This window comes from Xiphophorus maculatus, chromosome 10 (assembly GCF_002775205.1).
Source record: "Xiphophorus maculatus strain JP 163 A chromosome 10, X_maculatus-5.0-male, whole genome shotgun sequence".
NCBI lineage: Eukaryota > Metazoa > Chordata > Actinopteri > Cyprinodontiformes > Poeciliidae > Xiphophorus > Xiphophorus maculatus.
Genome location: NC_036452.1, coordinates 9696669 through 9719614, shown reverse-complemented (window position 1 = coordinate 9719614; position 22946 = coordinate 9696669). Strand labels below are relative to the sequence as shown.

Below are 22946 nucleotides of genomic sequence, written 5' to 3'. Positions count from 1 at the left end.
GCTTTATATAGCCTGTAGACCTATCCTAACATGTTCAAGGAAGCATAGATCACCTTTAGCCAAGCCCAAATTATTACTGTTTCACCACCGTGTTTGACAGTTAGCGTGAGGTGTTTGTGCTGATATGAGGAGTTTTGTTTTCTCCAACCATGGAAATGTCGATTAAGGTCAATCATCTCATCAATCAGAAGACATTGTTCCAGAATCTAGAATTCCAATGCAACTTTTAAAATGGACGTATTGTTAAAAATGTTAGGACAGATTTAGGAGCTATCTAAATGTAATTTACTCTTAATATATATATAACTTTATAAGAGATTCATTGCTGATGTCTTTCCTTCCTGACATTGTGTTGCCACACAGAAGTGGTCACATTGTTATGGAAGTGCATTTTTTCTGTTGGCACACTTCCTCTTATATCCTTTGGAAACAGAACAAGTTCTACAGGAACAACTCAACCAATTAGAAGATTATAGGAACATTCTACTATTTCAGTGACTCAAATCAGAAAAGTAAAACTTAAAAGTAGACTAATTGCGCACAAATAGTGAAATATTTCAAGCATTTCTTTCTTATAATTTTAATGATTATTGGTTACAGTTAATGGAAATCCAAAATTCATTGACACAAAAGGTCATTGTTAAATATGTTCGCAGTTCACAGAATTCTTTTCAAGCACACCACTGGAAGGTTTAGAGGAAGGAAAACCTGTGGTAGAAAAAGGTGCACAAGAAACAGGGATAACCATAACCTTGTGGGGCTGAGACGACTCCCCAGTTATTGGTGATTTGGGGAGTTATGTCATCTGTTGAAGTTGGTCCAATGAGTTTTATGAAGCCCAAAGTCAGACCAGCTGTCTACCAGGTAATTATTTACTTCACATGCTACATGGTGCTGGGGATTTCACTTTCCACCAGAACCCTGCACCCTATTAAAGGTAGTTGACGTCACTCTGCTTGCTGGGCCAGCAAATCATTCCTGATCTGAAGAGGAAGATGATCCACCAATCAGATGTGATGAAGGTATTGTTTTTAAAATACTTTCAAATGTATCCAGGGTTTCTGCTGGTTTCATCAACTCAAATTTAAGACTGTTTAACTGAAAACCAATAGCTCCACAGAAATGTATGAAATTTGTCCAACCAACCGCCAATAAATTTGCATTTACCCATGATAGACGGAAAGAGGCGAGCTAGCTAACTAGCTAGCTAGCCTCAAGCTAGCTAACTAGCTAGCTAACTAGCTAGCAAGGGTTTGCTGGCAGTGAGTTAGCGGTAGCCTCAACCAAAGATATAATAAATGTATTTATCATTTAATTGTTATGTCTATGACTTCGGCAGTCTTGAGTCACAGGAAACAATGTAAATGTCTGAGTGCGACTCAAACTTTTGCCTGACAGAAAAGAGATTAAATAGTCCGCAAAGACAAAATTTATGATCTGCGATTAACATATTAAAGGTCAGTTTGCTTTTTTAAATGAATTTGAGACATTTAAAGACTTTAACTTTAGATGCATGAGTTTAAATTAACTAGTTGTGAATTAGATGTGGCTATATATAATTCACTTTTTGTCTAATTTTTGTTCCAGTACGAGTCTCGCATTAAATGTCCAACTTGTAAAGGACCGTTATTTTAATAAAGGTTAGATTGAATCAGTTCCCGCGCAGTGAGCTGCAGGTTTAATCCTCACAGACCGTCCCCCATATTTCAGTTCCTCCAGGTCCTTTACGATTATTAATTTTGCTGCCAACTAGCAGAAAATGTAGTTGCTGTCATGTTTTTTTCTCTAATTTAGTTTCCCGTGGAGCGGTTTTAACTCCTTCCCTTCCAAATCAGCAGTATAGCGGTAGTTATTTTTGACAAATATTAATTTGAACCCCACTTTAATTAATTTTTACTAGTTGTAAAATTAACCTGTATGCCACTTTCTACATAGAATTACCAAAAGTAATTAACTTTTTGTATTTAGTTTGTCACAAACCTTTTTTCATTTTGGCTTCTTGTTTAATAGTTTAGTGATAGACCCGAGTTTAGATTTCAATTTTTTTTTACTTGTCTTTTTTTTTTTAAATAATGTTCTTGAGAATAAAGTTTGAATTTGTAAAAGGTGTGCTTTTCCCCGTAGGACTAAGCGAAATAAGTTTTGTGTTCTGTTGCTCGGCAGCAAGCTGATTACTTCACATTTCCCAGATGTTTCTAAATTGCAGAAATAAGTCCTTTTCTCATCAGTGCTGTCATTTATCTCACACAAACACCCCCTTACGCAGAGACAACTCATTCACTCCTTCTCGGACGCACACACCAACACCAGGCAAGCCGTAAAAACTCAACTCAATTAAAGTGCCTCTTTCCTGGAAGCCGGCCTCAGACGGAGCACAAGGTATGCAGGGAATGGGAACCGTGTGTGTGTGTGTGTGTTTGTGTGAGAAGATGTGGTGGAGGTGGGGAGCTGGGAAATGAAGGAACTCACCTCCTGCTTAATTTTACCAACAGTAATCTCACTTAACACACAAACACACACAGATTCAGCATTGGCTTGAGAGTGAAACCACAGCCAGTCATAAATCTCATCCACGTGGATGCGCTCACCTTTCTGACCTCACACACTCCCTATAGGACGCCATCCCCTCTCTCTCTCTCCCTCTTAGCCGCCAAAGGCAGGATGTATAAAATCCCACTGCATTCCTTTTCCAGTCAAGTCCAGCCCAAAGTCAGCTTTTTGCACACTAACTGCTGTGTCAAAGGTTTGCCCGTCTCCGTGCTTCTGGGAATCCCTTTGTCACAGCGTGGCACTCAGCTTTCCCAAACACACTCTCTGATTCGCATGGAATTTACCCACAATGCTCCACTGACACATACGAGAAGTGAAGATTGCGGTAATTTCAAGCCCTCTGATGGTGCAGCCGTCCTTCCCTGTTGCTCGAAGCGATCTCTCAGAGTGTATAAACACGCCTTCGTCCAGCTTTGAAATCCCATCTGACAGTAAATAATCTTGTTGTGAAGCCAGGAATTGCTGGAATACAGACTACTTTGCAACACATTACAGTAAGTTAAAGCATATCCAGTCAATATTGACTCAAGGGGGAGAAAAGGAGAAGCAGGCAGTGAGGAAGTAACACACAGGGCACACGGCATTGGCTTTTGTAAAAATAGTGCTCTTTAATATAAATTATTGAAATATTTTAGAAATATAAATATGTGCAACGTTTCCTTTTCATTTATTATGTAATGCTTTTGACATTGCAGATATTACAGCTTGTATTTTGCCAGACTAGTGGCCAGCCTTTTGCAAGTGAGTCTTTATAAAAGACAAATGATTCACATACACTCGGTCTACTGCTGCAGCACAACATGTAAGAACTTGGTGTTTGATGCAAGACAGTAAGACCCAGATCTGACCATTAAATACAAAAGGTGTGCATCACTGGGGCTACATAAACTCACACTGTTTCATGATGTAAAAAGAAAAGACGAGGTTACCATTCCAATATGGATTACAGGTGAGTATGAGCACGAGAAAAACACAACAAAAAGATAATAATGTGGGTCAAATCTGAGTCTTGCAGTTAGTTTTACAAAAGGCATTTTTAAAAGAATCTCCTAAGGGAAGTATGTAGTTCCCTTGATGTTCTCCAGAGGCAAAGAAAAAAAAGGTTATAAACAGTTCAAAAAACAGCATGTTTCCTCTTAACTCTTTCATGAATGGCGCAGGAAGACCAGGAGATAGAGAAAGAGAGAGAGCGGGCAGGCAACCAACACAAAAGGCTTAAAAGGAAATAAGTTAATAAAAATGTTACACACAAAATGCATATGTCCATCTGCCTACAAAAATAAAATATATAAGCATGCACTTTGATGCACTTCTGAGTTTTAATTAAAGTCATCACTGACATTTTTTTAAAAACTGGAATTGAATAGAATCAGAATCAAACTCAGCCAATTCCGACCTCCAGCTGATCAATAGGTGCATCTCAGTTTTTTAAGTACCGTATTTTCCAGACTATAAGCCGCACCCACAAAGTATTTTTAAAAAAAAAATGGAAACGTACATATAACGGGCTATAAGCCGCTGGTATCTCCGCCGCTCTCAGGAGAGCTGCGTCCTTAAAAAATCTGCTATTAAGGACGCAGCCCTGCGTCTCCAACGCCGAACCATGGACTCGTTCACGCCGAGTTTACGTGCAGCGGCTATCGATCTGTACTGCCAGATCGATAGCCTTCAACTTAAAAGCTGCATCATATGAACTTCTTACTGTGGTTTCCATGATTAGGGGGTATGAGTTTGAATAAATTTGAAGAAAAATCCACAGAAAAGCCGCACCGGACTACAAGCCCCATGGTTCAAAGCGGCATGGTGGGAGAAAAGTAGCGTCTTATAGTCCGAAAAATACGGTATGTTTTAAATGCGTCAAAAATAAAATTTTTAGTGTGTAAGCATATCCACAAACATCACGCCTTTGATGGAGTTTATTTTGAGTTTCATAAAAAACAAAAGAAATCTCATGATTGCCTAATTTTTCTTTGGGTTTGTTACTACTTCCTCCATCATGCAGCCTTTAGCTACAGAATTAAAACATTTACATAAAAGTGTTTGTCTTACAGACCTAAAAATTGGAAGGTCAGGCTCTCAAACAAATTGGATATATTGGTATCAGCCAGTACAAGTTAGTTTGTTGCATTTCTAGATAAAATACTCTAAAAGAACTGATTTGAGACTAAGATGGAGCCGTCTTATTTACACAAGCTACATCCTGTAGGACTGCATCATCAATCTAATCAGTGTTTTTATCAAGCTGTATACCAGTATGTCTCCTCCTCCTTCAGTTTCCCCTTCCCTAATCCCATTTCCCGCTCTTCTGCCCCCCTCCTCTGTCTTCCCACCCTTCTTCCTTCCCCATCCCCGGGATTATTACCGCCAGTCTCCAGCAAATCTTTACATCTTTGCAGTCTGGATAAAAATAATTTCTTCTTCTTTTGTTTGGTCCCTCACAAGAGCCTTTGTGTCAATAACAAGCTTTTGTCTCGGCGACTGCGGTCTGTTTTCTGGCGCTGTCAGAGCACACATGCATCAAAAAAAAGAAAAAAAATGGAGGGAAGGGTAATGGAGGAGGAATAAGAAACAAACAGCAGAAGAAGAAATGAATTTTTTTTGTGTCCTACGCAGACAAAACCGGCATGTGGGCCTGTACCTGCAAGAGTGTGTGTTGAGCTAGCGTGCATGGCCAGCCCACTCCCCTCTATGTGGCAACATTTGCGGGAAAAGGGAATGGAAATATGTGCACAACCACAACGCACACACTCAGACAAACAAATACTGTATGCCGGGATCTCTCCCTCTCCCTCTCTCTCTTCTCTCGTTTGGACTTTGCCTTTTTTCTGTTGCTCCCTCCCCGTCTCTCTGTCCTGTGATCCAAAGTGTTGGAAAAATGAGGATGTTCTTTCTTTAAGAGCGTTAAAACCCACCAACATCGGCGGCGTGATCCCGCCATCGTTTACAATCTTCTACGAGGCTCTGCTCTGCGTCTGAGTCAGTCATAGGAAACGCTGACCTTTGACCTCTGGCTTCATCTGCCACCCCAAACGGTAGTGGTCAGGTTCTCCTAAGGCAGGTTAGACGAGGTAATCGCCGGTTACCCGAACCCGACTCCAGCATCTGGGGGTTAAGGTAGACAGAGCCCAACAGCGATTTATTAGGAATCAAAAGTGCTGAGATCGGCTGATTCTGGTCGCAGTGACCTCATTTCAGTCTGATCAGCTCTGAGAAGCGTTCTGTGCTGTTCCTCATCAGTCAGATAGATGCGTCGTACTTCTCCATGAAGTCTCTGAGCGCCTGCGGGAGTTGCTGCATCTCTCCTTGGCCCGTTCGGTTCAGCGCTCTCCTGCATATGTGCTTCAGAGACGAGGGGCTGATCTTGAGGGGCTTCAGCAGCTCCAGCGGGGTTTTAATCCCGCGGCTGTCCATCAGGTAAATGGTTTCCATACTTCCTTCGCTCGCCCCATCCATGGTCAGTTGCACGTCCCTCCCTCTGCCCATGTAGAACGTGATGAGCTTCAGCACGCAGTCGAACCGCGGCACCTTCTCTTTGTTTTGGTAGTCGTTCTCGAGGAAGAAGCCGCCTTCCTCGCTGTGGATGCGGAGGTTCCTGGTTCCATAAACCGTCTGCACAGACAGGGTGAAGAAGTAGCGGCGGTCCGACGAGTCGCGGATGAGGAAAGTGCCAGGTTCTTCTTTGCTCAGCAAGGCTTTGGCCTCCAAACCCCCAATGGGCCCAAAGTAGAAGCCGCTCTCCAGAAGCTTACGATGAGCATCCATAACCTGAAACAGATTAAAAGATGATCATGGTACACATCTTCTCACGTCGATTCTGTTCAACTTCACTGCAAAACCACAAAATATCAAGTAATTTTGGTTTAGTTTCTTCTGCAAATATCTTAGTACACTTGAAATAAGACAAAATTAATTTACAAGTAACTTAGGATCTTGTTTTCAGTCAATAATTGCTAAATATTGATGAAAAAGTGCAACTTATAAGTAGAACTAGTACTTTTTCCCTTCAATGTTAAGGAATTATTGGCTTAAAACAAGCAACTGAAAACTTATTTGTAAGTTAGTTTTGTTTTTTTCATGTGAGCCAAGATATTTGCACTACGGCTGCAGCTACCAATCATTTTAGATTATTCTATCGATTTTTCTGACGACTAATCAATTAACTTGGAAAATTGTGCATATAAGTCTTTTTAAAATATCAGAAACGGATTAAAAGATGCAAATAAACACAAATTTAATTGTCTTTTTACAAAAGAAAAACATTTTACTACCTAAAATGCAACAACATGGCATTCCTTAATCATTTGTAGCAAATGATGTCTCTGAAACTGAAAAACACGATAAAATGTTTACATTTTAACAAAGTATGACTGAATATTTTTTAATAATAAATTAAATAAACCTTTATAGCAAAAGTTGCCTCATAGAAGATTATCACCACTTGAAGATTTTTGAGCAGATCAAACTTAACGAGCAAGTTTTTATTTTGTCTGAAATACAAAATATATTTATAGTTTGTACAGTTTTGGCTTATTTACTAGTCTGTATATGTTCTTGTAGCAAACAGTGTATTTACTCCACTAATCAATTATTAATCTAGTTGACAATCATTTCAATAGTTAATTCATTAGTCAAAATGAATTTGATTAATTGTTTCAGCCCTAATTTGCACTAGAAACTAGAACAAAAGTACTTGGCAAGATTTTGTGTTTTTGCAGTGTTAAAATGTTATTGTGAAACCTGATAGCAGGACAAACACTGATGGAAAAAATGGATGGATTGAAGAAGAGATAAATGGAAGAATAAATGAACAAACAGACTGATAAAACAAGATGATGGACAAACGAAGGGCTTGACTGAAAAAAAAAATTAATGTAGAAACTTGATCCCTGGGCAAACAGAAACGATAGATGGAAATAGATGGATAAACGGACAAATGAATAAATGATAAGACAAACAGATGAATGGATTAATAAATAGACGTGTGAATCAATTAAACTTGATTGATAAACAGATGGATGGACGGATGGCTTAAGTTATTGAATGGGTGCATGAAAAGATGAAGACAAGTACCACAAAAACAAAATCCGACCAAGTATTTTTGATCTAGTTTTTGGTGCAAATATCTCAGCAAATCAGACAAAACTAACATACAAGTAACTTTTCAGCAAGATGTAAGAATTTGCCTAAGTCAATAATCCCTCAATATTGATACAAAGTAGAAATGCACCAATCTGATATTATTATTTGTATCCGTATCATATTGAAAAAATTTCTAGATTGGTTATCGGTGACAATGTTGTGTTGTTTTTACATGTTTGACCAAGTTTGTGAAGATAATGGTGTATTTAGGTGTAGGATGGACTGGTGTAGCGTTATCAAATGTCATGTCTGCGTTTAAAAAAAATAAACGTTTTAAGTCAATTCATTTTTTTTCTGCATTGGAATCAGCCGATAATAAATGTCAGATATCGGTATCGGATGTGAAAACAGTGAATTGGTGCATCCCTAATGAAACTCTTAACTTAAACATTTTTTCCAACATTAGAAGTGAAAAAACTAGCAGTAGAACTTTTTAATCAATATTCAAGAATTTTTGACTTAGAACAAGCTCCCATATCTTGCTGAAATGTTAGTTGTAAGTTAGTTTTGCCTCATATGAAGTGAACTAAGATACTAGATAAGAAACTAGACAGAAATACTTGGTTTGATTTTTAGTTTCTAAACCTCAGATATTGGTATTTGAAAACGTGGATTGGTGCATTCCTACTAAAATAGTTCTACTGAGAGATCTTTTAACTTAAACATTTTTCCAATGTTATAAGTGAAAAACTATCAGCTGAAGCTGAAGTAATCAATGTTCAAGAATGATTAACTTAAAACAAGCTCTGAAAGTTACTTGTAAGTTTGTTTTGTTTCAAGTGAAGTAAGATATTTGCACTAGAAATAGACCAAAAAAGAAATAGACCAAAGAAATAGCACTAGAAATAGACCACTTGGTAAGATATTTTGTTTTTGCAGTGAGGTGAATTTAATGAAATAAAAACCTTTCCCCCCCCAACTTATTCTAGATCTAGAAAATATCTAAAATCAAACTTCAGACGCTTCCAGAGAGCAGGAACCCAGAAGAACAACCCGGCTTAACTGACCTGCTGGTAGTGTTCATGCGAGCTGAAGGGCTTGTAGTGAAGTGGGGCTAAGTCTGACCCCTGAATCCTGCTGCTCTCCGAAGGGGTCACACTGCTCATTGCGAGGGGCCTGGCTACCGCGGCGCCATGGCCCCCTGCCTCTGCCCGCCGGTCGAGGGGCAGGGGGCCCGGAGCAGGAGCCCCGGGACGGACAGGTGGAGGTAAATGTGGAGCAGGGTGACCGGAGATGGAGGGGCAACGGGGCGAGGTTGGCGGAGTCACAAGCCGGGTCCAGGGCCCCGGGGAGGAGGGGTCTGATGCATCCAGAGAGGGGCTGGGAGAGGGCACCTAAGCACAGCTGGAGGAAGACAGAGAAAGATGGAGCAGGGATTAGGCATTTCCATCTAAATATAGGCTGGTGACAAGCAAACACTGAGCCACGCTGGAAACTTACACTCCTTCATGAGCAGTGACATAAACAAATGAGCACTTTGCCACACTGGAGCTCTCAGTTTACCCCACATAAAATGCAGTTATGGCGGCTGTGACAAATGCACGGAGCAGGAGCGGGTTATATTTAGTTTAAATGAATCCTCAGCGTACTCGCTGCTGCAGCGTGCAGCCAGACGGCAACTGGATCCTGATTGCTTTCAATTGTCTTCGATCGGCGCACCGCAACAAGGGATTTCTGAATCGGGGTCACAGTGAAAGAGTCCGGCACAATTTTTTTTTTACTCCTCCCTTCCCCCTCTTTTCTTCTTTCACTGAATAACTCTTTATCCCGGCTGTCGGAAGAGGAGGAGGGGGGCTTCCTCTGGGTTCAATGGGATAAAAAAAATAATAATAGTGGAGCCAATCTGGCTTGCTTTGCTGGGATCCTCTGCAGAATACCGCCCGCTCCACCGGACAGTGATCGGTAGAGAGACGGTGAGCTGAGCAGGAGGCGCCGTAACGGTACAGAGAGCAGAACCGAGCCAGGAAGTTGGCCTCCGATTTGAAAAGACACTTCATAAAAAGGGCTGTTTCGCTTTTTTTTTTTTTTTTTTAAAGCACTTTTAAACCTGAACTGAGTTATCCTTCACTGAACAAACACATTTGTGGAAACCAACTGGCTTCCCAATCATGATGCTTATTAAATTAACAAGACTGCAGGCTGTATCCAAGCAAATACTCGGACTAATTAGCTAAATTAGCTTTTTAATACATTTCTTACTCTTTAGCAAGCAGAATTGCAAAAAGGTCAAATATTCTGAGCAGAAAAGTTTGTTTTTCAATACAAAAGAGAAAATGAGCTGCAGGTATTTTGAGCCAGGTAAACAACAACAATTCAGAAGAAAAATAAATTACAAAATAAACAGATATATTCTGACCTTTATCTAAATTTGACTTAGGACATTTTTAAAGTACATGGTGTTGGTTGGTGTGTTAACAGGCTGGAAATAGTTGGGAGTTGTTTTTAAATCTTGAATTATTTATGGATAGCTGAAAACATTAAGCATTGGAGCTGCCAATCAAGAGAAAGTTGACTGGTGCACTGATCAGGCCAGTTTCTTTGAGTTCTGCTGATTTTTGATGTATTTAGATTATTTTATGATACATATATTTTTTGTGCTTCAGTGTTCTTTTTTTCTTAATATAGGAATTCACCAAACCATATGTCACTAATGGGAAATGGCCCTCTGTTATAATTTTGATATTCTCAAAATTCTGAGAATATCTGACGATAAGCTAAACATACCCAGCATATTATTTGTTATTTTAGTACCTGTAACTGGATTTTGGTTTTGGTGTAAAATCCAAATATAGTTGGTGGCTCTGGTGGCGCCACCAAGTGGGGGATGAAGGTGCTGTAATGACAAAAGATGCCAACCTTCTAAACAGTCCTATGTGCATATTATATATCTGGAAGCACACCTGAAGAAAAAAAATACATATTTGGATTCATTTTCAGTATTTATATTATTAAAAATATACTTAAAACAGATCTTAGCCTGCACTGAAAAGATACTTGTAATGTTTTCTATCTTGTTATCAATGCTTCTTTGAAATGTTTTTATATTACATAAATTAGCATCAGGATATTCTCTGTTGAGTTTATTAGTGCAAATGTAATTTTATATAAACAAACACGACTTTTGATCTACGTAGAGGGACTATTCCAAGCAAATTACCTGACATTTTTACCACTAAAAAAAGGCAAATCTTCTTAAAATGTTACTGAATGTCTAACTAAAAATATAGATTAATGCCAGGGCCCAGATTATTGGTGGCCCCCATTTGGCCCTTAGATTTTCTAGAGGTGCCCCTGGAGAAAAGGAACAATCTTGAGAATTTAATAACACAAAAGAATCTGCTTTATTCGATAAGTTTAAGCACAACAAAGGACTTTGACTTTGGTTTTCAATTGCTCACAGCACACAGTCGCAAAGCATAGATATCAAACTAATTTAGATCAGATTGTACAAGCAGTCTGTTTTAATGAATCACTGCTCGGTGCAGAAAAACCCACTCCACGTTGCTTTATTGAAACCACAGCCGGTTTATGGTAGTGCAGGCTCCCTACAAAGAGCGAAATAGCCCTTTACTGAGAACAACAAGTCGGAAACGAACTTCGGCGTCATATTCCTAAACTAGAATCCGATGAAAACGAGGTTAAATTTAATCCAGCCAGCAGCTGTGAGGTCCACATGAGAGCAGCTGTCCTAAAACGAGCTCAGCGGCGGACTATTTCCCCACTTTCGAGCCTCCTCTCACAACTTACCTTGCCGATGTGCCGAAGTCCGCACCGCAGCCGCTCGTCGCCGAAGGAAAAGACCCGCAAACTACCCGAAAGTAGCGCCAGCTGAATTATTAACTCAGGCATTAAAATCCAAAGAGAAGTGTCCCCCGCGCAAAAAAAACGCGTGGGGTTTGGATGGGAGAGCGGAGGAATGCGGCCGGTCGGAGAGATCCCGTGCGAGAGAGTGGGTGAGTTGGTGTGTGTGTGTGTGTGTGTGTGTGTGTGTGTTAGAAGGTTACCGGAGGTTGTTCCAGTGCGAGTAAAAGACGATGTTTAGGAAGGCTCCGCCCCCCCCTCCGTTCAGACCTTCTTCCAGTAAACACACGCACGCACGCGCGCGCTCGCGCTCGCTCCCGCTGCGCAGGCAGAACAAGCGGCTGCGCTCGCGCCCGGGCAGATTGCCAATAAATAATCAGCGTGACCTTTGGCGCTTTGTTTCCTGGTACTGGGTTCCCTTCTCGACAAGGTGAAAAAGTTAAAAGCTGCACACATGGCACAATAAAACAAAATCACCCTCCCTGGGTAATTGCTTTTAAAAACAGGATAGAGGGTTGAAATATTTTGTTGAGCAAGCCAGGGTTATGAGGATATGAAAAGTTTAATTTTAAAAAGCAAAAACAAGTCTGCAACTGCTATCCCTTCACTGAGGCTCTCCCAAAGTGGTTGGGTAATGATTTTATTTATTCATAAAGGACATTTTAAAAAAAAACTTGTTTTAAGGCTTTTTTGTTTCAATCTACTCACTAAAAACAGGATAGATGGTTGAAATATTTTCAGTAAGTGAGTGTTATGGGGATATGGAAAAATATAAATCTGTATTTTAAAAAAATAAGACAACATATAAAAAAGATCTGCAACTCCTGCCCCTTCACAGTTACTCTCCCAAAATGGTTAATGAACAAAGTTTTATTTATTCATAAAGGAAGTGAAAGAAAGTTTGTTTTAATTCTATTTTCGCAAAGTAGGAGTATGCCTCAATCTACTCACAAAACTACACCCGTTTGTTGATTTTTTTTCCATAATAAAACAAAAATAATCTAAATACAGTGGACCACCGGCCACTCAAGATCGTTTGTAAAATTTTCATATTTGTATATATTTTTGTAGTTTATCTAAGATACTTCAAAACAAAATGCAGCTTGGAAATTTTACTTAACACTGGCATTTGCAAAGAAGCCAATCCAGGAGCCTTATTTATTTTCCTCGGCGGTAATTTACTGTAATGCCACGAGTGAAGATAAGGAAGAGCGTGAATGCAAGACACATTCAGACCAACACAGTTTCCTCTTTGCATATGAATGCATATTAGGTTACATTTGGTGTTTGAACTATTACAATAGGCAGTTATAACCATTTTTAGTGGGAGTCTTAAGCATTTGCTGATGTTAGCTGTGCAGCTGTGGATCCCAACCACCACTCCACTGTAAATGCAAAAACCCCAATTAGATTAGATTCATTATTCTCTTTGTAAAGAATAATAAATCAACTGTGATTGGCCAAATTTGGGGAAAGCTAGAGTTCAATTTCAACAGCCACAATCAGGCCTGACTGGTCCCACTTCACACCAAACAGGTCAAAAGATCTAAAAAGAGCATCAATCTAAAGTAAGGCAAGAACAGATGCAGAAAATAAAGGTTATTGATGTCTACCAGACTGGAAAAAAGTCCCAAAGCCATTCCAAAGGCTTTGGGACTCCAGCAAAGGACAGTGAGAGCCATTGTCCACAAATGAAGAAAACATGGAACAGTAGTAAACCTTCCCAGGTGAGGCTGAGTTACCAAAATTACTCCAAAAGCGTAACAGTGACTCACTGAGAAGGTGGGATGGCCATTTATCTAATCGGGTTTTGTTGTTGTGAATATTTTATTATCAGGATAAGATTTGACTTATAGAAGAGTAGTGATATTTCAACATATATAAAAAAAAATAAAAAAATAATCCTGCATGTTTTTACATTAATGCAAAGATTTGTTGTTTTTGTCCATATAAATTTGAAATAATAATTTGAAAATTGCTTTATATATTTAGTCAGGTTATCTTTGATATTAAAACTTGGTTTTCTGCAGTGCATGAGGCAGTATTGCATTTAAGATTCAATAAAACGTTAATTAACTTGAGCTGTCAAAAACATTTTCCAATATTTTAGCATCGACTTAAATTATAAAATTTCTAAAAATATGTGTTTTAGTAAAATCATGTTTTTGCAGAGCAATAACAAACATTTGATTTGATCAGTTTTCTGTTTGTGTACTTCAGCTTAATCAGATATTTCCCTGTCACCTGTGCCCCAACAAAAATGGATTTCAATAAATACATTTTTTTTAAATCCTTACCTTAAAACTTTGACATATTTTCAAATTATCCAGCTTCAAATGCATCAGATGCAAATGCAAATCAATGCACTGTCATTGAACATAAAAAACACGTCTAACCTACTGGCTCATAAGCCAGCAAATGTATAAAGATAAGGATAAGGTCCCTCCGGGCAGTTGTGTTGTGCCAGGAAGTGTCTGGCTTACTGTAAGTGCTCTTGAGCAACAACCAGTAGAGTCTGGCACTTTTACAAGGAAAGGCCCTGCATTTTAAAGCCTGCTGTGTTTGGATGACACCATAAAGATAGCAAAAAGGAAAGTCTTCTCCATGCAGAGCAACAACTCCCATAACTAGTTGTTAAAAAATAAAAACAAGATGATCAATTATTTCTACTAGAGAAAATACTTGATCAAGCTCTTTCCATATTAAATATAAAGCACATTTTTCCAGGTTTTTTTAGTATTATAATCACAATATAACATTTTTTATGGAACATAATAGCAGAAAATAGCACATATTGATGTGAAAGTAAAACGTGCAAGAAAGTGCAAACAAAATCAAACTCTTTGGTCAACATGCTTTGTGTGGAGAAGAACAAAAAACTGCAAATCATTCCAACTACAACTCTACAGTTACAGGAAAGTGGCAGCATCATGCTCCACGGGTGCTATTAATCATCAAGTACAGGGGAACTAGTCAGAGTTGATGGGAGGATAAAAAGAGCAATTTATATTTTCACATGCCTTCAACTTCCCAAATTAAAAAGGAGTGATATCTTTGAGTGACTAGAACTATTTCTTGTATTAATCAATACACAAAATAACAGGAAACGCCAACTGCAGATCCAAGATTACCAGGTCCAACAACTCTACTCGTTATTTTGATTCAAACAAGATGTAGAAGAAAATCTCCCTCAGATTGAAGGAAATTAGCTAGAATGTTCAGGAACCAACCAGAGCTCGACCCTGCAGCCAGTTTTACATCAACAGGAAGTGACATCATATCTAACCAAGACAGCAGCACCTTCTCCAAAATCAACAGTTTCAAAGTCCACTAAAACTGGACAAGCTACTGCGTTCTGTAGAAAGGTTTTATGGTCAGAAAAGAAAACACAAGGGTGTTGTGTTATAATAATTGCACCAATTCTGAAAGCATGGTGGTGGTTGCATCATGCCGTGGGATTCTTTTTGTCTCAGTGTTACTGGTGAATTGCACAAAGTGGAGGAACTAAAGCTCCTATTTTTTTTTAAATTTCACCTGCAGTTGTATGATTAAAAGTTGGACACAGTCAGGTGTTTCAAATGGACCCAAGAATAAAAAATGTGTGTAAAACCTCCCCAGTTAATAAAATGACCTATACATCCATCTGTCAACAAGCTGATTGCCATAAGGACAGGACAACGAGCCACACCACTTGCAGCTAACATCACACTTTAACCGGTCACATGGAGGGCAGAGATTAAAGAAATGCCACAGGAATGTATGTGTGAATGTGTGTTTTTTTCTGTGTGTGTATTTCACTTCTATTCATACTTTCATTTTTCAGATTTTTTTGGAGTGTGTATCTGTTCAGAAGCTACACGCAGTCAATATCTTAGTCTTAGCTTCTTCAAATTTTTGTGAAACAGAGATAAGCTTTCCAGCTAATAGTTAGTTTAAGCAAGGCAGAAACCAAAGTAGATTTCTGCCAAACTTAAAATAATCCCAGTCTTTTTAAGGTCATATTAGTCATTGTGGTTCTTAGTAACTACTATTAGAAACTGAAGCTAATAACAACATGTTTCTCTGAATTTTATGCTTCCAAAAACAGCAGATATGATCAAAAACAGGTTAACAAATATAACTATCATGAAGCACAGATAAACATTTTATTTCTACAGTTATGTTTTATTCAAACAGCAGCTTCTGATAGAGACCAAAGTTGGTGATGAATACTTGAAATTTCTGAATCTGAATAATGATTCTTACTTGTTTATGGAGGCTTAAAATAGTTAATTCTAACTTTTAGAATAGAATGTTAAATCAAATAATTTTTGATATGTGTAATTTATTGTATCATTTTTGGATTTAAGTGGGTGTAAGAAGTACGGAGGACCAAAACAGACATAGATGTAAGCATTTGACAAACTGAGTTCTTTATCTGATTAATATTGCAATAGTTAGCCTATTCATTGATTTATTCACTCCTGCCTGTCCTTTTTACTTTTCCTTATGCATCAATAAATGAACGAACAAACAAACAAGACGATTAAATAAATAAGCCAATTAATTACATGCATACTTGGTTACATTCAGAGAATTCACTACACCAAATAGATTTAATAAGAATCTATTCTGAATTATGTCAGTGTTGGCCCTCCATAGAGGTGCTTCTATATGAAGTTAAGGACACCCTTTTTAGATAACACTGTCTCTGTTCACCGACTGTGGTACCGATAAAGTTTTGGAAATAACTCGGCGCAGCAGCAATGGCAGCTCCCATGACTTGGAGGAGGCTGGTGCACTCGGTATACTCCCCGGCCATCGCCGGGGTTTTTAGCCGGATATCTGACCGGTTCTTCCGCGCCCAGGACAGAAGGAGAGGGTAAGAGTCGCAGCTCACTGCCTCAGACCCAAACGCTTGGATAAAACCGTGTTTATCAGACTGAACCGTCTTTCCGTTTAGCAACGCTTGCTAACTGTGATGGGTTCATTATCGGACGCGTGTAGTTCAGCGCCGCTGTTTTAAAGAGGCTCTTTAAAAAAATTCAGCTGGACAATAGTTTCTTTTTAAACTTACGTTTGTTCATCCGGAAAATCTCCAGAAAAGCCGTCGGCAACGCCTCTCTCCGGACTCCTAAAACCCGCAGATAACCTTGACAGAAAGCTGTCGTTAACTGAAGTAGCCGTTATTCAACCGTCCGTCAGGTTACAGAAAGCGCACACCTTCATCTGCACCACAGGTATGAGGCACCGGATCTCTCCTTAGAGTCCATCCCATTGACAGTTCAGGTCTATTAATGAACGTTTAGCAGGTGTAGTGAATTCTCTGAATGACACACCCACGGTTTCTTCGAAGTGAGTCGTTTATTTACAGAACACGAATAACCTAATCTTGGACGTTTTATTGTCTGTTTTTACTGGAAAAATCAAATCGGGGGAGTGGGAGGTGCTGCAACCCACCCATCGTTAATCACTTTATTTACGGTTTTATTTTACCTGGAGAAAAAAAGAGCTGCTGAAGCAGACTGCCACTTAAAACGTAAATGCATTTTACTGGGATAAACCAACACACATCTAGCCCACCGCAGAGAAGTGAAAAGGAAAATGAAATGTGGTTTACAAAATTTTGTAGATATCTGGAAAGTGCAATGTGTGTATTTTTGTCGAATTATAATTTCAACCGTTCTATGAAAACCTTTGAGATCTATTAATGGAACAGTAATAAACTAACCTAATGATTCAATTCAACTTAATCCAAGGAAATTTAATGTTGTCGTAACTCATATCAACCAAGGTTTTTTTTTTGAAGGTTGTAGATGTTGATAGCTGTGTTTGTTGTTGTAGTTTCACAAAGTGGACGCTCAGGGTTTTACATTTTTTCTGTTCAAGTTGATAAGATAACTAGCAGTGTAACAAACTGAGGTTAGCTTGATAATTACTCGAGTTATTACTCTACAGATCTGCTAACCTACAGTCAGCTCCTTCACAGATGTGCCACTTATAGCTTATCAACTAGTTTTAAAATAAGTAGATAAGTAGATAATAAGTAGGTTCTAATAATCATAACGAACTGTGTTTATATTATATATAAATACACATTTCAGGCAAACAGCACGCACTGCAGTCCTCGTTCTACACAGCAGATGCTGCAGCGGAGAAAAACCTGCCTGTATTCAACAATGGGAAGCAAAAGAAGAATCAAGAGCAAGTGCATTTCTTTTTTTACAATTTGAACTACATTCTGACCTTAAAAGTGTTACTTTTCAGCTTTTCAGCATTCTGCAATGCAGATTCCCTCTAATTATATTCAGCTTTACCCTTCCTTTGAGCTCTTTCAGGCTCGTCTTGTTTGGTGAGTCAATCTCGTACTGGATGTGGAAAGTTACAAAAATGGAAATCTGAACAAACGGCCAAAATGGCAGTCCACACCCCGCCTTCAGGGTCACTGGAGTTCTTCCTGTCCCTAGATGTCCTTCACTGGGACAGAAAGAGCAGGGTTGAAGTCCTCACAATGGTCATGATAGGTCCTTGGTTCTCACACTTTAAAACCTGAGAAATTAGTAAAAAATAAGAATTTGTCATTCTTATTAATGAGGGAAAAGTAGAAGCATTCTTTCAGCCAGCTGACCAGGAGTTCACAGCAGTGGAAGAAAACTTAAAAATCTCATTCAAAGAACTTTGAATTGTAGGAAATTGCATGATCAGTGTTGAAATTGGCCCATGTGTGGTTCCATAAGTAAAAATGGCTAAAAAGATGTTGCTTAATAAGCATCATGGGTGGCTGTCCATGACTTTGTAATTTTTTTTGTGAACAGAAATATTTCCCAACAGTCATATTGTTCTTTCTTGTGAGGTATAAGTCCAGTGTTTCAGTCACCTGACCAGCAGTGTGCACCTACACGAAGTCCAGGAGTAAAAGCCCACTACTCTATCCAACCAGCTGGAGAAACATCTGGTCTAGCACTTTCTCTGGCATTTCATTTGAAGGACTTTACATCTCAGGGACAGTATGACTGAACATTTTGTGATCTTGAAACATCTTTTTTTGTGAAGAACCGTCCGTTTTGTCCAGTGTTAAAAGTGAATCGTAGGGCGTGCCGTGGTGGCATAGTGGTTAGCGCGACCCGTATTTGGAGGCCTTGAGTCCTCGACGCGGCCGTCGCGGGTTCGACTCCTGGACCCGACGACATTTGCCGCATGTCTTCCCCCCTCTCCTTCCCCGTTTCCTGTCAGTCTACTATCATATAAGGGACACTAGAGCCCACAAAAGACCCCCTGGAGGGGTAAAAAAAAAAAAAGAAGTGAATCGTAAAGGCCAGCCTGAAAGACTTGCAGTATTTGGATAATTGGTCCAGCTCTTAACCCTGTTTATACTTGTCAATCAGTCAGAAGAGCTGCCTAGAAAACCACTATCTTTCTTTTTGGAGAAACTCTTTGTTTTATGCTCGCCTCTATAAACGAGAGAACCTTGGCAAAAACAGAAGTTTAAAAAATGTGGACGGCTGTCATAAATAACTGTAGTCAGTCTAGAAATGGTTTCATTCTGGGATCTTAAAGAAATGTTTGTCTTGTGCATTTGAAACTGTGAGTAAATGATGACAAACAGTTCCAGTCAAAGAAACAAAAGGCTCAGTATGTAGACAAAATATGTTTTATGTTATGATCCAGACAGCAGTCATATGCAAACTCTGGGGAATAGAAACATTGCGAAGATACTGACTTATACGATGTCTATATTTTCTCTGGCATTGTAGTCGATCAGGAGATGATGAGAACTGATTTGGGATGCCCAGTAGCTCTATTGGTTTAGTTGTTTCTCTCTGTACCAAGGACATCTTGGATTTGAGCCTTATTTTTTCTTATTTCTTCACTAAATCACTAAAATAAAACCGAGGGATAAGATTAGGAAAAATATAGGCCCCAGCCATGATTAGAGCTTATGTCTTATATCTTTAGAGGTTAAGGACAGGAATTTCCATTGTGCCTCTTTTATCAGTCTTAGCATGTTGAGGTTGTGTCAAAGAACACATAGATAAAACTTGGTGCAGTGAAAATGTTTGCCTCGTTTCAGATTTCTTCACACCTAAATGCTTCTGATCATTAAATAAATGTTAATATCAGACGCCCTCAGTTAAAACGGAATGTAGTTTTCAAATGAATAGTTCTTTATTAAGACGGGGAAAAACTGACCAAATGGGTTTGGAGCATTGTGAAAATATAATTCCTTCCACTGTTCATTAATGGATTTATGGTGACTTTTGCTTATTCTTTGGAAAGCTGAGTTCAATGTAATGAGCCACACTCATGCCTCATTACAGCCTGAGTCAAGAAATTAATTTTATTGAAGCTGTTTGTTCTGAGTGAAGTAGACTATTGTAAAAAGCAACACATCATACTCAAAGAAAAACAGCAAATGAGAAGAAAGAAAGTCATTGACATATATTCATCTGGGCAGGGTTACAGGAGTTGGGATTCCAGTGAGCCACATTGAGAGCCAGTATCAACAAGTGGAGAACACTGGAAACGGTGGTGAACTTCCTCAGGCGTGGCTAACCTGACAAAATCAATCCAAAAGTGCATTAACGACTCATCCAGGAGGTCACATAAAAACCTCACTTCCCTCATTTAAGGTTTATGATTCAACAGTAAGAAAAATGCCTGGGGAAAAAATGTATGTCTCAAGTCATTAAACTATTAAAGAAAAGATTTAACGTTTAGGGAAATATTCTAAGAAATGACGAGAACAAAAGTGAAACATATAAGTGAAATATTTTACTGTCATTCCTGCACTTTATGTTCCATATTTATATTTATATTCATATTTTATACTGTATTTTATTTTATTCTGGAGTAACCTCACAACATTGAAAGCTCAAAACATTGTCCTGAGCCGTATGCAACGAAATTTCGTTCTGTATACACCCTGTGCATGCAAAATGACAATAAAGTCAGTCTAAGTCTAAGTCTAACATCTAGGAAAGCGTGTCTCCTGCAGTCTGCCCTGACGCATCACAAGGTAGCAGGACGTCTCGGTTCTCACCTAAAAATGCTTGGAATGACTGACGAGCATTGACGACTGCTGGTGATTCAGATAACTTGTTCTGACTGTTCAACATTTTTGTGCCGTTCGCTTCCTTGATCGTGCTCAAGTTTCCCAAAAGGAAGCAGGTGGGTTTGCCGTCATCATCGCCAGTTGCCTTTTCTTTGTTTCGTTGTTGAAGTTCAGCATAATTTCCTCATATCTTTGATGCCTTTACACAGGAATCCAAGCAGTACACAATCAAAGGTTTATTTGTTTTTAACCAGCATAAAACTGTGGGAACTTGGTGTAGTTACAAGTTGATGTAAGTGCAAATTGAAGATGCACCAATCAGTTGGTTAGTGATTTGTATTTCCCCTATGATCAGCTCTGATTAGTGATGAGCAGGTCAAATGCTAAAAAGAACATTAAATTTTGCAAAGTGAAGAACTCCCTTCTGGTTGTACATTAATAAAATCCACTAATGAACTGTTAAAAAATTAATAAACAGTTGTCTCTGCATTCAAAAAGTACTTAAGATTAAATAGTATTCTACATGTTTTCACATTGATGCATTCCTTATTGCAAATGTTTTTATAATTTTTCTTTGCAGTCAAAATCACCAATTATGTGGTGCTGATTAATAAATATATAAATTCTTATACATGATGGCAAATGTGACGTTTTTGTTGCATCGCCATGTCGATCACAAACGATAACATGACATCAAGCAAGGCTTAAGAAGCCGTGTAGTAGAAGTAAGAAATACTGCCACCTACAGGTGGGAGTTACCAGTCACTTAAACCCAATGGTTTTGAGAATTTTTACAAAAAGATTGCAATAAACTCACAATTATGCATAAGTGCAAAAAAGAGAGAAAAGAATAGTGATTATTGTTGATGCGAATATTTCAGCGATCGTTGCCAAATGACAGATGTAATTTGGCAACATATAGATGAAAAATTAATAACTAAGCGCATATCTGTTATCTTGAAGGTTCTATTTATGTCTCCGCCTACATAAAAAGCTGCGTCGGGTCGTATTTGGCCTTCGGGTATTGAGCTTGACACGTGTTTTTAAAGGATGATCTCGTATTTCTTTTTTGATAGAAAACAAAACTAGTTATGTATTCGGCGTTTTCCGCTCATTTCCTCCTGTTTCTTTCTCTCATTATTCTTTTGGCCAACCACAATTACCGTCCCCTGTGAAAGATCTGGTTCCACGGTGTGTTAACAGTAGGAAGTTGGATATAATAAATAAAAAATGAAAGTAAGAAATCGTATCTCTTATCTCTAGGGTCTTTTTTTTTTCTTTTTGTTGCGAGTCATTCGAGGAATCGGTTTAGCCGATCCATAGATATAACTAACCAAAAATAAAACCAGCCTTTCCAATTGGCTGAATGGATTCAATGAAATCTGTTGAACAGAACTAGGATGTAGATCCTTTAAAGATGTCACCTGAGATAACCAGGTCAGCCCTGCATGCTGATAACGAGAGCTCTTTTTAACTTGCATGCTTTTTATCAGCAGAAATGTGGCATAGTGACATACCAGAATAAATGGCTCGTTTTATTTCCTGAATTACACCACCTAAGGCTGAAAACTGTTACTGGATGCCATCAGCATAAATGGAAGTTACTTCCCTTCTGTGAAACGTGCCGTGTACTCAGAAAAAGATGCCAAAGGCAACTATACGTTAATGACTATATTTCCTATGATAGTGATGACGGATTTCAAAGTGAGCTTCTTATCTCCCTCATCACACCGCCTTATCTTTACAGCTTACTGAAAGAAGGCTCAACATCTTCTGCCTCAGTGACATAACCCCGTCTATGAGCTGGATATACTCTCATTTAATAACTTTTCCACTGCTGTCAAAACAAGATAATTCAGTGCATTTTAGGCTGACATGAAGAAGTAATTAGGTTTTTTTTTGTTTTGTTTTATGAGTTAGTGTTTAAAATTTGGAAAGTCTCTCTGCAGTTTAAAAACTTAAGTGTTTGTCCTGAGTAAGTTTTAGTTGCAAATGCCAAGCAGGAATGCATGTATGCTACGAGGGAACCAGTGAGAGGTATACACTCCTCTCCCTGAAAAGCTGGATGTATGCAGAAGGTGTTACTTGTCTTTTTTCCACATCGATATATTTTCTCTTAGTCCTTCTGGAACTGGGCTCCCACACTTGTGAATAAATGAAAAAGATAATGAGTGTATTTTAAGCTTTGAATCAGTGTTGCACAGTAATTAAGATAAATTCGTCACTAAATCGTTCTGGGCGCCATGATGGACATCGGAAGTGAGGCGCGGGAGTATTGAACAGAGCTTCTCAACTTGTTTTTCCTTTTTGTTTTTGCCAGTTTATTCATGGCTTCTTCTTGTTCGAGTCAATCTAATTTGTTTGTGAACGTAACACATCTGGGTGGAGCTCATAGACAATGTTATCTGCAAAGGTTTGAGATAGC

General features: G+C 38.7%; 2 protein-coding genes across 5 annotated transcripts in view; one reads left to right on the top strand and one right to left on the bottom strand.

Annotated features, from left to right (window-relative positions):
- Nucleotides 1–3133: 3133 nt before the first annotated feature.
- Nucleotides 3134–16724, bottom strand: LOC102232586 (suppressor of cytokine signaling 3). 2 transcript variants are annotated; one of them, XM_023341156.1, is made up of 3 exons: nt 16547–16724; nt 8697–9033; nt 3134–6315 (listed from the first exon to the last, which is right to left on the bottom strand). In XM_023341156.1, exons 2-3 carry the CDS (start codon nt 8793–8795, stop codon nt 5788–5790), a joined length of 627 nt encoding a protein of 208 aa, XP_023196924.1. In that variant the 5' UTR covers nt 8796–9033; nt 16547–16724; the 3' UTR covers nt 3134–5787. The 2 variants fall into 2 exon arrangements, with proteins under 2 accessions (XP_023196924.1, XP_005794680.1); XM_005794623.2 differs by lacking the exon at nt 16547–16724 and adding an exon at nt 11437–11693.
- The window catches only part of pgs1 (phosphatidylglycerophosphate synthase 1), a 29087-nt gene continuing 22311 nt past the window's right edge, over nt 16171–22946 (top strand). For all 3 annotated transcript variants that reach the window (XM_005794622.2, XM_023341143.1, XM_023341144.1), the window contains exon 1: nt 16171–16351. In XM_005794622.2, coding sequence (XP_005794679.1) covers nt 16236–16351 — 116 coding nt within the window. In that variant the 5' untranslated portion in view covers nt 16171–16235. The remainder of the gene's footprint in view (nt 16352–22946) is intronic.

Excerpts from the sequence above, each read along its gene's own strand:
- LOC102232586 (XM_023341156.1), bottom strand. The coding sequence starts at position 8,795 with ATGAGCAGTGTGACCCCTTCGGAGAGCAGCAGGATTCAGGGGTCAGAC. Across the intron at positions 6,316-8,696 it reads CGCATGAACACTACCAGCAG|GTTATGGATGCTCATCGTAA; the intron begins GTCAGTTAAGCC and ends AATCTGTTTCAG.